Here is a 12,646-nt window from a genome sequence, read left to right as displayed (position 1 = left end):
GCCTGTTCAGGAGGCCGGAGGCCCTGCAGCCCCAGAGATGGGCACCAAGGCCAAGGCACTGGACTGTGGACCAGACTGACCCCTCTGTGTCCATTTCACCAGGAAATGGCTCATCCATCCCTGGGGGGCTTCTCATGCTGCTCACCCCGCCCGACGCACAGAGGCTCCTGGGCCAGGACAGCGTCTCCTTCTGTGCCCCTCCAGCGTGGGAGTGGGACCGGCCCCCATCAATCAACGGGACAGTCAGTTACATCAGGTCACGGACTCAGCTCAGAGCGCCTGGCCGGCGAGAGCCGAGCAGTGGGGGGTAGAGACTGTGCCGGCTCTGAGCCAGGCCTCAGGCTGCAGCTTCCCGCCATGGGGCAGAGCTGAGCCCGGGCAGCGACGCTCTGGCAGGCTGAGGTCTGAGGAGCGCCCCGAGAACCCTTCCCCAGCCCTGGGAGAGAGAGGGGTCCCTCGCCCTGTGGGCCCATTCCGCAGAGGCCCCTGCGCTCTCGGGGTCCCAGCTGGAACATGGACTCACCCTGGGTTACCCTTCCAGGCCTCCAACTCGCAGGGCAGAGCAGGGCAATGGTCTCACCCAGCGGTTGTGGGAGGGGCTGGAGTTCAGGACTCCTGGGTTCTATCCCAGCTCCGCCAGCCCCGTGCTTTTGTGGGGTTAATCCTGGTGACGGGAGGGCTGCTGGCGCTCCATGATCCCTAGAGGAAAGGTGCTGGGAGAGGATTCAGCCCAGAGCGACCTCTGTTACCTCCTGGCTCTGTCACAGCTGCAGGGCTGGGGGCAGCTGTGGGATCAGGGCTCCCCAGAGGCCCCCCTGGGAAGCCAGGCTCTGCAGTCTTCCCCCTGCTCATGCACCCGCAGGAGGCTGCTGGTCAGCGCCTGAATCCCAAGGCAGAGCTTTGCCCCTCCGGCAGACAGGCAAAACCACTGCTGCAGCTGCTTGAAACCCGGCTACCAGGCGCTGGCACCGAGTGCCCGGCTGGCACTGCTGGGAATGGGAGCACACACCTAGCAGAGATCAGGCTCTCCGGGCCTGCGCCAGGGGCTGCAGTTTGCAGCCATTTTATTTCCTAACCCACAGGTGACACAAGTGGCTGTTCCTGCATGATCCCTGTCCTGTGGAGGGGAAGCATGCATCGCTCTTGGCAGACCATCCGGGAGCCAGCCCCCCGCACAGCACCCCGCCGGCCATTTCCCCGGGGCCCTGCTGGGGGCACCTCTATGGCTTTTTCTGCAAGCGTCTCCTACGCAGAGCCGGGGGCAAAGGTCTCGTTCAGCATCCTTCTCTGGGGGCTGTAATCACCGACGCCCAGGGATCCCACGTCAGAGCCTCACAACTGGGAATTAAGACGACTTGGCAGAGGAAAGGGGCCGGGATTGTGTCTTTTCATTTGAAGAGCAATTTCCAGGCAGCTGCGTCTGCACCAGCCACTCCCTCGATTTAAACAAAACTTAGGGGTGGGGGGATGACAGCCTTTCCATGTTCTCTGCGTCCCCTGCTAGTGAATAACAGCCTGCGGGGTTCACGCACAACAGCCCTTCCCAGAAAGCGTTTCTTTAATTTCACCATCATTTATCCCCTCCTGAGACAGGTGCTTAAGGAGCATTTTCTTCCAGAGTCAGGCAGAGAAACTCTTACTGCACAAAATTCATTTTCTGTTGATAAACAACAATTTGGCTGCCCCGGCAATTGGCTCAGGGACGCTCACCCCAGCGCTTCCCGGGATGCCCAGAGCACATCGCTCCCCAGCTGCTGCACCTTTAGGTGCTCGATTGTACCTGCCCAGGGCCGCGGCTCAGCCCGGATTCCCGGCTTTCAACCGGAACGTGCAGACAATGCCGAGCGCCGGTGGCATTTGCAGCTGATGATGCAGAGACAGGTTGCGAGGTCCCACTCTGGCAGGGGACAGCTTCCTGACTGATTCTGTGGGCGTTTCTATAAAGTCTTTGATTACTCATCACGGAGCAGGGGGTTAGTGCAAACTTCTCGAATTGAAACCGAGCTACAGGAGCCACATCCATTGCACAATCCCCCCCACCCCCCGCACACGCACACACACACGGGCCTCTGTCCGCCATCTCTGTGGCAAAGGCAGCAAAGCAGGGCCGGGGCTGCAGAGCCTGACTGGCTGCCGGCGAAGGCCTGGGAACAGACTCTGCTTGTGCAAGTGCCCCGCGGTTTGAGTCTGTTTTCACAACACGGAAACGCGATGCTGATTAAACAGCGTGCAGAACAGAGTGGAGAACTAGCTCCCGGCTGTGGCTTTGCTAGTGCCAGTGACGATGAAATCAGCACCTGCCCTCGTTTTAATCAACTTAATGAGTAAATAAACAATGGCATTAGATAACAGCCTTGGAACCACTGGTGTGCGCACTCGCTGCCCATGGGACCCCGACCGCACCCCGGCTCCCTCACCCCACTCCTCAGTTAGATTAACAGCCTCACAGACGGGACCTCCAGGCTGCACCCCTCAACCCCCAACCATCCGTCTCCAGCCCAGAACTTCTGGCCAAGCAAGAGTGGGGCTTTCGGGAAGAGACGCCCAATCCCAGGTAGTTCTCTGGGGCAGGGACTGCGCCATCCTAGGACGCCCTTTACCTCCTGCAGGGTCCTGCTCAGTGCCTGCAATCACTTCTCCGTATCGCTCGTGCACGGATTACGGGCTCCTGTCTACCCTACAGCACTGCCCCCACCCCGGCAGGTCTCGGGTGTGATTCACAACCACTGTCCGCACACGTCAGTACGCCCGGGCTATGAACAACAGCTGCAGAACACTGCCTGGTGCACCAGGGCTGGGGGGGGTGGCCTGCATCCACCCCTATCTATGCAGGGCAGGGGACCCTCTGCCTTCAGACCCCCACACTGGTGCATGAGGGAGCCCTCAGCCATCTACATGGCTCCCCCTCGGCCCTTGGACTGTGCTTTGCACGTCTGGGGGAGGGGGAGCCCCCCATCCAGCCCCTTGGAGAACCCCAGGAGATTATAATGCCCCTGGTAGTGCAGCTCTTGGGCTGGGGGCACATGAGCAGGAAGCCAGGCCCCACTGAGAGCCCCAGTGCTAACCGGGGCTGCGCAGGTCCCTCCCCGCATAGCTTGAGCCTGGAGCTGTGCAGGACCGTGGGGGAGGAGGCTGCACCGTGCACACCCCCGGCCTGGGAGCCAGCCTGCACTCCGGGCAAGGTGTGACGGCGTGGGAGCCCCGGCTCAGTCTGTGCAAAGCAGAAATGTGGGAGCCAGGGTCCCCTTCCCAGGTTCTGTCGGGCACTCACCGCTCAACCCCCAAAGCCATTGGAGAATGCTGCTACCCCGCAGGCTGTTCCCTGGCACTGGACTGGGTGGGAATGCCGCAGAAACGCACGGGGCAGAGCTAAGGTTACATCTGCTGGCTTCAGAGCGCCTGCCCGGGCCACCTCCAGGCTCTTCACTTCCATTGTTTATGGAACAGAAGCGAACACGAAAGAAGAACTCTCCCCTCCCCCTTTCCTTGCGACACACAGAAGCTATTTAAATACAGGGAACTTTGAGTTTACAAACCAGTGAGTCAGGGAGCTGGAAAAGAAACGCGGCCGAGTTAACTTCTGAGCAATTTTAACTCAAGGCCGTTTCTCCAGGAGCCAATCATCTTCCCCTCTCAGCTGAGTCACTGAGATGTGTCTGTCAGCGGAATTACCTGGGCCTGAGTCACAGGCAGCACAAATATTGGAAATTAGCTCCTAGGGAAAACCATATCTTGTTAGCCATTCCAAGAATGCTGAGCTCTTAAGCAGGGTCCCCGAAGGACTCCCCCTGTCACAGCCCCCTGGCGAGTTAGTGGGTTTGCTCTGGAAGGAAGAATCCTTCGGGGATAGCCCCAGACAGGAAGTTCAGCTGTTGCAAATCTACAATGGAATTGGAAAAGGTTCAGAAAAGGACAACAAAAATGATGAAGGGCTGGAACAGCTTCCATATGAGGAGAGATTAACACGAGTAGAACTCCTCAGCTTGGAAAAGAGACGACTAAGGGGGGGATACGATCAAGGTCTATAAAATCATGACTGGTGAGGAGAAAGTCAATAAGGAAGCATAGGCACCGACTCCGTGGGTGCTCCGGGACTGGAGCACCCATGGGAAAAAAAAATGGTGGGTGCTCAGCACCCACTGGCAACCCCCCAACCAGAACCTCCCCCTCCCCCAGCGCCTCCTGCCTGCCAGTGGACCCAACAGATCAGCGCCTCCCCCTCCCTCCCATCACCTACCACAGATCAGCTGTTTTGTGGTGTCAGGAGGCACTGGGGGGAGGGGGAAGGGGAGAGCGAAGGCACAGCCTGTTTGGGGGAGAGGGGCAGAACTGGGTGGGGAAGAGACGGGGCGGGAAGAAGGAGGGCTGGGGTGGGGCCTTGGAGGAAGGGCCTGGGCGGAGCCGGGGGGAGCACCCCCTGGCAGATTAGTAACTTGGTGCCTGTGTAAGGAAGTGCTATTTACTCCTTCTCATAACACAAGAACTAGGGGTCACCAGATGAAATGAACAGGCAGCAGGTTTAAAACAAACCAAAGGAAGTATTTCTTCACACAACGCACAGTCAACCTGTGGAACTCCTTGCCAGAGGATGTTGTGAAGGCCAAGACTATAACAGGGTTCAAAAAAGAACTAGATAAGTTCACGGAGGATAGGTCCATCAATGGCTATTAGCCAGGATGGGCAGGGATGGTGTCCCTAGCCTCTGTTTGCCAGAAGCTGGGAATGGGCGACAGGGGATGGATCACTTGATGATTCCCTGTTCTGTTCATTCCCTCTGGGGCACCTGGCACTGGCCACTGTCAGAGCACAGGATACGGGGCTGGATGGACCTTTGGTCTGACCCAGTCTGGCTGGTCTTATGGCCATATGCATCCCCATGCCACTGGCAGAGCCCACGGAGACAGAGGAGCGCTGGTCACCATCACACCATGTGGGAAATGAACCTCAATATTTTTAAAACCGAAATGTCAAACTTGGCATCAGCACGAACCCCCAGAGATTCCCCCCACCCTGCGGGCTCCTGGCCTCTCGGTCCCAAGGCCGTTTGTTTAGCATACGGACCCCGCTGTGATCACCACGCAGCACATTCTGAGCGGCTGCAGCTAAAGATCAAAGTCTGACAGGTGACATTTTTCACAGACTTGTTGTTCTCCGCTGAATTTCAAATAATCTATGCAGCTAGTTCTGGATATCTGAGCAGCTGGGCGCAGTTACCGGGTGTCTGGGGTCCGAGCAGGGACTGGGGTGTGATTGGACCCTCAGTGGCTTTATTCTGCTCCTTCCTGACTACCCAAGCAGCACTTGGAGAATCTAACTTCCAGGGCAACTCTCAGGAGGGCAAACACAAATCCCACTCATTTTTCAATAGCCACTTCAGAGTCACCATTCCTGCCATGACACCTGCTCCACTCATGTGCGTACGACCAGCCAGAAGTGCAGGCCAAGTGAATCCCTGTCAAAAGGCAAAGGAACATTGGTGGCAGATTGTGCCCAGAGGCTGCCAGCAGGCCAGGAAAGATCAGCTGGGCTTGCAGAGATCAATAAAACCAGAAACGTCCTGGCCCAGGAAGGGGAGTGAGAGGCTCCCACCCCTGCCAACACAGCCAGCCCAGGCTAGACTCGGCTTGGCCAGTTACATTGTAAAGTCCCCAGTGACAGAGCTGCCCCTACCTTTGGAAACCATCCCACAGCCCGGAGCCCCTCCGGGCTAGTCACTCCCACCCCATTTCACCTAACGGCCTGGGCAGAGGAGGGTACGTCCACACTGCAATGCGAGCCCATGCTCAGACTCCGGCTTGAGCCCAAGCCCACACTGATCTGTCTGACTTCGGCCAGGAAGCCCTCAGGACCTGGCAGAGGGGGTGGGTCCAAGCCAGAGTCCCACTGGGACTTGAGTCCAAACTTCATCGTTTTGCAGTGTGGACGCAGCTCAGGTCAGGTCCCCAGACTCGTGCCCTGAGTCCACCAAGACTATCCCACAATCCCCTGGGCCAATGTTCCTTGGCCTGTGTCACGGAGCAGGGAGCGGGCAGATTTGACCTGGGAATGTTGCTGGGGAGTTACATTGAGGTGAGAAGGAAGCTACCTGAGCTGTAACCTGAGCCAGGGGGGTGGGAGAAGTGACACCTTCTCCCCGGGAGACTGAACAAAGGAAGGAAGGGCAGAGGGGAGGGGGGAAAAGGCTGCTGGAGGGTTTTGGTTTTAGTTTCCTGTTTTGGGCTGGGTGATGCAACACAGGGAACCCCAAGCTGGGGTCTAAGCTCCCTAAACCCCCCAGAAGGACTTGATTGAGAGGCTCTGGTTGTACCTACATGCGCTGCTTGGGACTGTGTTCCTGTCATCTAATAAACCTTCTGTTTTACTGGCTGGCTGAGAGTCCCGGTGAATCTCAGGAAGAGGGGTGCAGAGCCCTGACTCCCCCACACTCCGTGGCAGTCTGTCTATCCCAAGTCTGGCCAATCAACCCTCAAAAACGGAAGCCAATCTCTGGTTCAAATGCAGCTGGAGAACAAAACACCCAGCACCAGGCCAGGCCTGTGCTAAACCCCAGCTCACGCTTTTCCGTGGCCGCTGCTTCCCCCCAGTCCCTGGAGAAAACCCGCTGGCCAGACTCAAGCAGGGATCACCCAGGATGAGCTGAGTCCGATGGCAGGACTCTGGCAGCTCCAGAAAAAGCCCTGCTCAGTCAGTTCTATCCTGGCTCTCCTTGTCCTTCCAGCTCTGCCTAGCAAGGCTGCGCTTCTCCAGCCACCTGCTGGGCTCCGCACACAGTGGGGCACGGGAGAAGGGCCTCTGGTCACCCTGGGCTGCTTCCTCTAGGACTGTCACTCCTTTGGAAACATGGAGCCCCGCTGCCGAGCGGGGGAGAGGCCATCACATCCCTGGTCGGAGGGAGAAAGGTGTCATGGAGTCCCTGGTCGATGCTCTGGAACTGCTCCCCACAAAGCCAGTCAGGAGTCTGGGGAGCCTCCTCTCCCTCGGAGCAGACTGTCTTCAGGGCAAGAAGCTCACACGGCTTCACCTCCCGGGTCTCTCCTTGGAGCCAGTGGCGTAGCCAGGGTTGCTGCCGAGGAGGAGCAGCGGAGAAAAAAGGCACATGTCCTTCGGTGGCATTTTGGCGGCCCTGCGCGTGCGCCAAAATGCCACCAAAATCACGGACAAGGGGAAAAGGCGCCACTTGGGAAATTCTGGGCTCGGAGGAGCAGGTGCTCCCCCTGCTCCCTCCCTAGCTACACCACTGCTTGGAGCATTCAGCATATGCCACTCCGTGCGCTTCCCACAGCGAGTCTGTCCAGGCGGGGTCCTGGGGAAGCCAGAGGGTCCTGCACCCCAACTTCGCAGTCAGACATGACTCCCAGCCAGCCAGTAAAACAGAGGTTTATTAGATGACAGGAACATGGTCTAAAATAGAGCTTGAGGTACAGAGAACGGGACCCCTCAGCCGGGTCCATTCTGGGGCCCAGTGAGCCAGACAAGCCTGTCTGCCCTCACTTCCCGTCCCCAGCCAGCTCCAAACTGAAACCCTCTCCAGCCCCTCCTTTCTGGCTTTTGTCTCTTTCCTGGGCCAGGAGAACACCTGATCTCTTTGTTCACCTTTAGCTATCCCCTTGCAGGGGGGAAGGTCCCTGGCCATTTGTTGCTAAGAGACAGAGTGTTGGCCATTTATGCACACTGGAGACTTAAGAAATGTATAGGGGAAACTGAGGCACCCACACAGTATTCAGAGGAAACATTAAGAACAGTCCCACTTTGTCACAAAAGGGCACAGTACTGTCCCTGTGCACGGAGGTGCCAGGCTTGGATCTCAGACTAGGAAATGCCCCAGCATCCAGGCTGCATGTCTGCGGCCAACGTAATCCCCATGCTACAGCCCCGGAGCGACGTGTGGGTGAATCCAGCCCCCTGACGCTGGGTCTCAGAAAAGAGAGTATAAGTGCGGTGAGGGAGTGAGTGCCTAGCTAGCAATGCCAAAAGTATGCACGCTGGGTGACGCCAGGTGCACTGCCATCCTGGCAAAACTGTCATTGACCTCAGTGCGGCCAGGCCTTCACCCGCGGGCGCAGCCCACCGACCTGCCTAGCAGCACGGCACGCGGCCCAGGACAGGCGTTGCGGCTAACGAAGAGACAACCTTAGCCAAGCCTTCAGCAGCCTGGAACCAGCCCCCCCGGAAGCGGATTTCTTGGCAGATGCCCCTGCAATGTACAGATGGAGGGCGGGGGGGGGAGGTTGCTAACAGACAAAAATAATGCCACCCTTTGCTCCCTCCCGGGAGACTGATCAGTCTGATTAGCTGATTTGCCGGAAGACTCCGTGGTTGTGTTGCTGGATACACAGATTGTAAAACAGAACAAACAAACCCAAACCCACCGGCTGCTGTTTACCAGCCCTGCAGCCCCAGAGTGGAAGGATTTGATTTCCAGCCCAGCTGAGCCACCATCAATCTTCTTCATGCAGCAGAAACAACATAAATATTCCAAAGCGGCCGCCGAGGAATTAATTTCTACAGGGATCCTCATTTGTTCGGTCTGACACCGGTTCCCTCCTAGCCCGCTCCGTCCTTAGTCACTCCGTGGGACTGGGGGAGAATTCCTAATGCCCGGCCCCGGCCCGGCCCCGGCCCGGCCCCTTCCCCGCGGAGCAGCTCGTCTGCACTTTCACTGGGACACGGGAGGTTCACGGCTGCGGGGACAGGTGGTGCCGGATCAGCGCGCAGCGGGGAAAAGAAGAGAGCTGTTGGCTCGGATCTTTCTTGGGGCTTTGGGTCTCTGAGCTGGCCAGGGGCTCTCCGGGGCTGCCCCTCCCAGGCTCCGGGTCCAATTCTCCCCCGCCCCCCTTGCTGAGATCTTTGTTCGGGTTCGCGCGGGCTCGGCTCACCCCCAGCTGGGGGAAGTGCAGCGGCTGCGCTCGCCGGCAGGCGGAACACCCCGTAACGCCCGGCAGCCAGCCCGGCTCAGGCGTTACACGTGCCCTAGGCCGGGCCGGCTGGATAACGCCTTGTCCAGCCCCGGGGCGCGGCACCAGAGCTGGGGACGGAGCGGGAAGGCGGCTGAGCCCCGGGACACAGAGACACTTCACCCCTTAGTACCCGGGGCTCCGGACCCCCCAGGGCTCCAGACCCACCCCCCCCAGGATCCCCCCGCCCGGGGCGCGGTCTTACCGGCGCTGCAGGGAGCAGGGCCAGGACATCCTGGGCTGCCGGAGGCCGGGCCGGGGCGCGCCGTCCGGGGCGCGGCGGAGCAGGTACCGCTCGGTGTCGGAGTGGAAGCGCTGCTGGATGCGGATGTGGGTGCGGGGCTGGCGCCACAGGTGCTTGGGGGGCTTGGCCGTGCCGGCCCCCTCCCGGCTCAGCTCCATGGCCCGGGCCCGGGGCGCTGTCCGCCCGCCGGGTGCTGAAGCGGCTCCGAGCGCCGGGAGCCGCCCCCGGAACCGGCAAGTTCCTGGGCGCTGCGGGAGGACGCGTGGCCCCGGCCGGAAACTTTCCCGGCTGCGCCCCGCCGGCCAGCGCCCGCCCCGGCCCCTTCGCTTGTCCCCGGCCGCCGGGCTCCGCAGCGGCTGCGGCGCGCTCCGACAGGCGGTTATATAGCGGAGCGGAGCGGAGCTCGGCGCAGGTGCGGGGGAAGCGCTCACCCCGCCCCGCCCCGCCCGCAGCCAGCCCCGAGGCGCTGGGCGCGGCCATCCCCGGGGCCTCGGGCCGGACTGGAAGCTCCCTGGGGCTGCTGGGTCCTGCCTCCACCCACCCGCCCATGGCCCGGGGCCGAGCCGGACACCCTGGAGGGGCTTGGGGAAGGGGCGGGGGCTGCTCCCGGGCCAGGCTGGGCCCCCACCATCGCTGCCAGGCACCGCCCGCCATGAAGGGACAGAGACACTTTTCATTGGGCCAAACCCCAGCCCGGACCCCTCTGCCAGAGGACCCCCCCCCCCCGCCCAGCAGCCAGGCAGTGCTCGGAGCTGGACAGACGCTGGGGGGAGGGGAGATGCAGGGCCCAGCGGGATGGGATGGGGGCAGGGGAAATGCAGGGCCCAGCGGGATGGGATGGGATGGGGGGAGATGCAGGGCCCAGCGGGATGGGATGGGAGCAGGGGAAATGCAGGGCCCAGCGGGATAGGATGGGATGGGGGGAGATGCAGGGCCCAGCGGGATGGGATGGGAGCAGGGGAAATGCAGGGCCCAGCGGGATGGGATGCGGGAGGCAGCCCAGTTGCTCTCACACCCACAACATCAGGGGGCTGGCCAGGCCAGAGTGCACTGACCATAAGACCAGCCAGACTGGGTCAGACCAAAGGTCCATCCAGCCCAGTATCCTGTCTGCCGACAGTGGCCAGTGCCAGGTGCCCCAGAGGGAATGAACAGAACAGGGAATCATCAAGTGATCCATCCCCTGTCGCCCATTCCCCGCTTCTGGCAAACAGAGGCTAGGGACACCATCCCTGCTCATACTGGCTAATAGCCATTGATGGACCTATCCTCCATGAATCTGTCTCGCTCCCTTTTGAACCCCATTACAGTATTGGCCTTCACAACACCCTCGGGCAAGGAGTTCCAGAGGTTGACAGAGCATTGCGTGAAAAAAATACTTTCTTGTGTTTGTTTTAAACCTGCTACCTGTTAATTTCATTTGGTGACCCCTTGTTCTTGTGTTATGAGAAGGAGTAAATAACACTTCCTTATTTACTTTCTCTACACCAGTCATGATTTTATAGACCTCAATCATATCCCCCCTTAGTCGTCTCTTTTCCAAGCTGAAAAGTCCAAGTCTTATTAATCTCTCCTCAACAGGAAGCCGTTCCATACCCCTAATCATTTTTGTTGCCCTTTTCTGAACCGTTTCCAATTTCAATATATCTTCTTTGAGATAGGGCGACCACATCTGCATGCAGTATTCAAGATGTGGCCGTACCATAGATTTATCTAGAGGCAACATGATATTTTCTGTCTTATTATCTATCCCTTTCCTAATGATTCCCAAATTTCTGTTTGCTTTTTTAACGGCTGCTGCACATTGAGAGGATGATTTCAGAGAACTATCCACAATGACTCCAAGATCTCTTTCTCGAGTGGTAACAGCTAAGTTAGACCCCATCATTTTATATGTCTAGTTGGGATTATGTTTCCCAATGTGCATTACTTTGCATTTATCAACATTGAATTTCATCTGCCATTTTGTTGCCCAGTCACCCAGTTTTGTGAGATCCTTTTGTAGCTCTTCGCAGTCTGCCTGGGAGTTAACTATCTTGAGTAGTTTTGTATCATCTGCAAATGTTGCCACCTCACTGTTTACCCCTCTTTCCAGATCATTTATGGATATGTTGAATAGAACTGGGCCCAGAACAGACTCCTGGGGGACACGACTATTTACCTCTCTCCATTTTGAAAACTGACCATTTATTCCTACCCCTGGGGTCTGTAACTTCCATGGCCAGAGGCCAGGGCCGGGCAGAGGGGCATCAGGAGCAGATCCTGCTGCTGTGCCCCGTGCCCTGTGCTCTGCCTGGCCCCATGGGCGGGAGGGACAGGGCGGTGCCAGGCTGCACTGCCCACGCTCCTGCTCCGTCAGCCACGCTGGGCCTGCTGGCACTGGGCTCAATTCAGGAGACCCCCTGACCCCCGTGAAAGAGAGCCAGCGGCAGAACTAGGCTCAGGCATCACACGTCCTTCACTGTCCCTCGGCCAGCGCCTGTGCCCTGCCGCCCCTGGGCTCCACAGGCAGCCTGGCGCTCTGCATGTGTCTGGGTGATGAAGTGGGACTGTTCTTAATGTTTCCTCTGACTACTGTGTGGGTGCCTCAGTTTCCCCTATGCATTTCTTAAGTCTCCAGTGTGCATAAATGGCCGACACTCTATCTCCTGGCAACAAATGGCTGGGGCCCTTCTCCCCTGCAAGGGAATAGCTAAAGGTGAACAAAGAGATCAGGTGACCTCCTGGCCCGGGAAAGAGACAAAGACCAGAAAGGAGGGGCTGGAGGGGGTTTCAGTTTGGAGCTGGCTGGGGATGGGGAGTGAGGGCAGATGTGGGTGTCTGACTCGCTGGGCCCCAGAATGGACCCGGCTGAGGGGTCCCATTCTCTGGACCTACAAGCTCTGTCTTAGACCATGTTCCTGTCATCTAATAAACCTCTGTTTTATTGGCTGGCTGAGAGGCACGTCTGGCTGCGAAGTGGGGGTGCGTGCAGGACCCTCTGGCTTCCCCAGGACCCTGCCTGGGTGGACTCGCTATGGGAAGCGCACGGAGGGGCATATGCTGAATGCTCCAAGGTCAGACCCAGGAGGTGAAGCCGTGTGAGCTTCTTGCCCTGAAGACAGTCTGCTCCGAGGGAGAGGAGGCTCCCCAGAGTCCTGCCTGGCTTTGTGGGGAGCAGTTCCAGAGCATCGCCCGGGGACCCCGTGACTCTCTGTTAGTCCCGTTGGTGCTCACAGGCTGAGGTGACGGATTAAGGCTTCGGGGAGGGGGCAGGCCCCCGGCCCCAGACCTAAGCAAGAGCCTCATCCTTTGCTCTTCAGTGAGCCCAGCCACAGACACTCAGGACGAGCTGAGATGTGACTGTGCCCATGCTGTGCTGAAGCCTCTCAGCAGCGGCCTCCCCTCGGAGAGGGGCAGAGCCACGCTGGGCTGTGCGTGTGTTGAGTAAAATACTGACAAAGGTGCC

General features: G+C 59.0%; 1 protein-coding gene across 4 annotated transcripts in view; it reads right to left on the bottom strand.

Annotated features, from left to right (window-relative positions):
* PDE4C (phosphodiesterase 4C) overlaps positions 1-12,646 on the bottom strand; it is a 108,515-nt gene that overhangs the window by 56,506 nt on the left and 39,363 nt on the right. The window contains exon 1 of one of the 4 annotated variants that reach the window (XM_054013730.1): positions 9,160-9,289. The exons of the other annotated variants lie outside the window; for them this stretch is intronic. Coding sequence (XP_053869705.1) covers positions 9,160-9,188 — 29 coding nt within the window. The 5' untranslated portion in view covers positions 9,189-9,289. Of the gene's footprint in view, positions 1-9,159; positions 9,290-12,646 lie in introns of those variants that run through there. 4 annotated transcript variants of the gene reach the window in all.

Source organism: Malaclemys terrapin, chromosome 24 (assembly GCF_027887155.1).
Source record: "Malaclemys terrapin pileata isolate rMalTer1 chromosome 24, rMalTer1.hap1, whole genome shotgun sequence".
In the NCBI taxonomy this organism is placed as follows: domain Eukaryota; kingdom Metazoa; phylum Chordata; order Testudines; family Emydidae; genus Malaclemys; species Malaclemys terrapin.
Note: the sequence above shows the minus strand (reverse complement) of the source record. Positions and strands in the feature narration are given on the sequence as shown.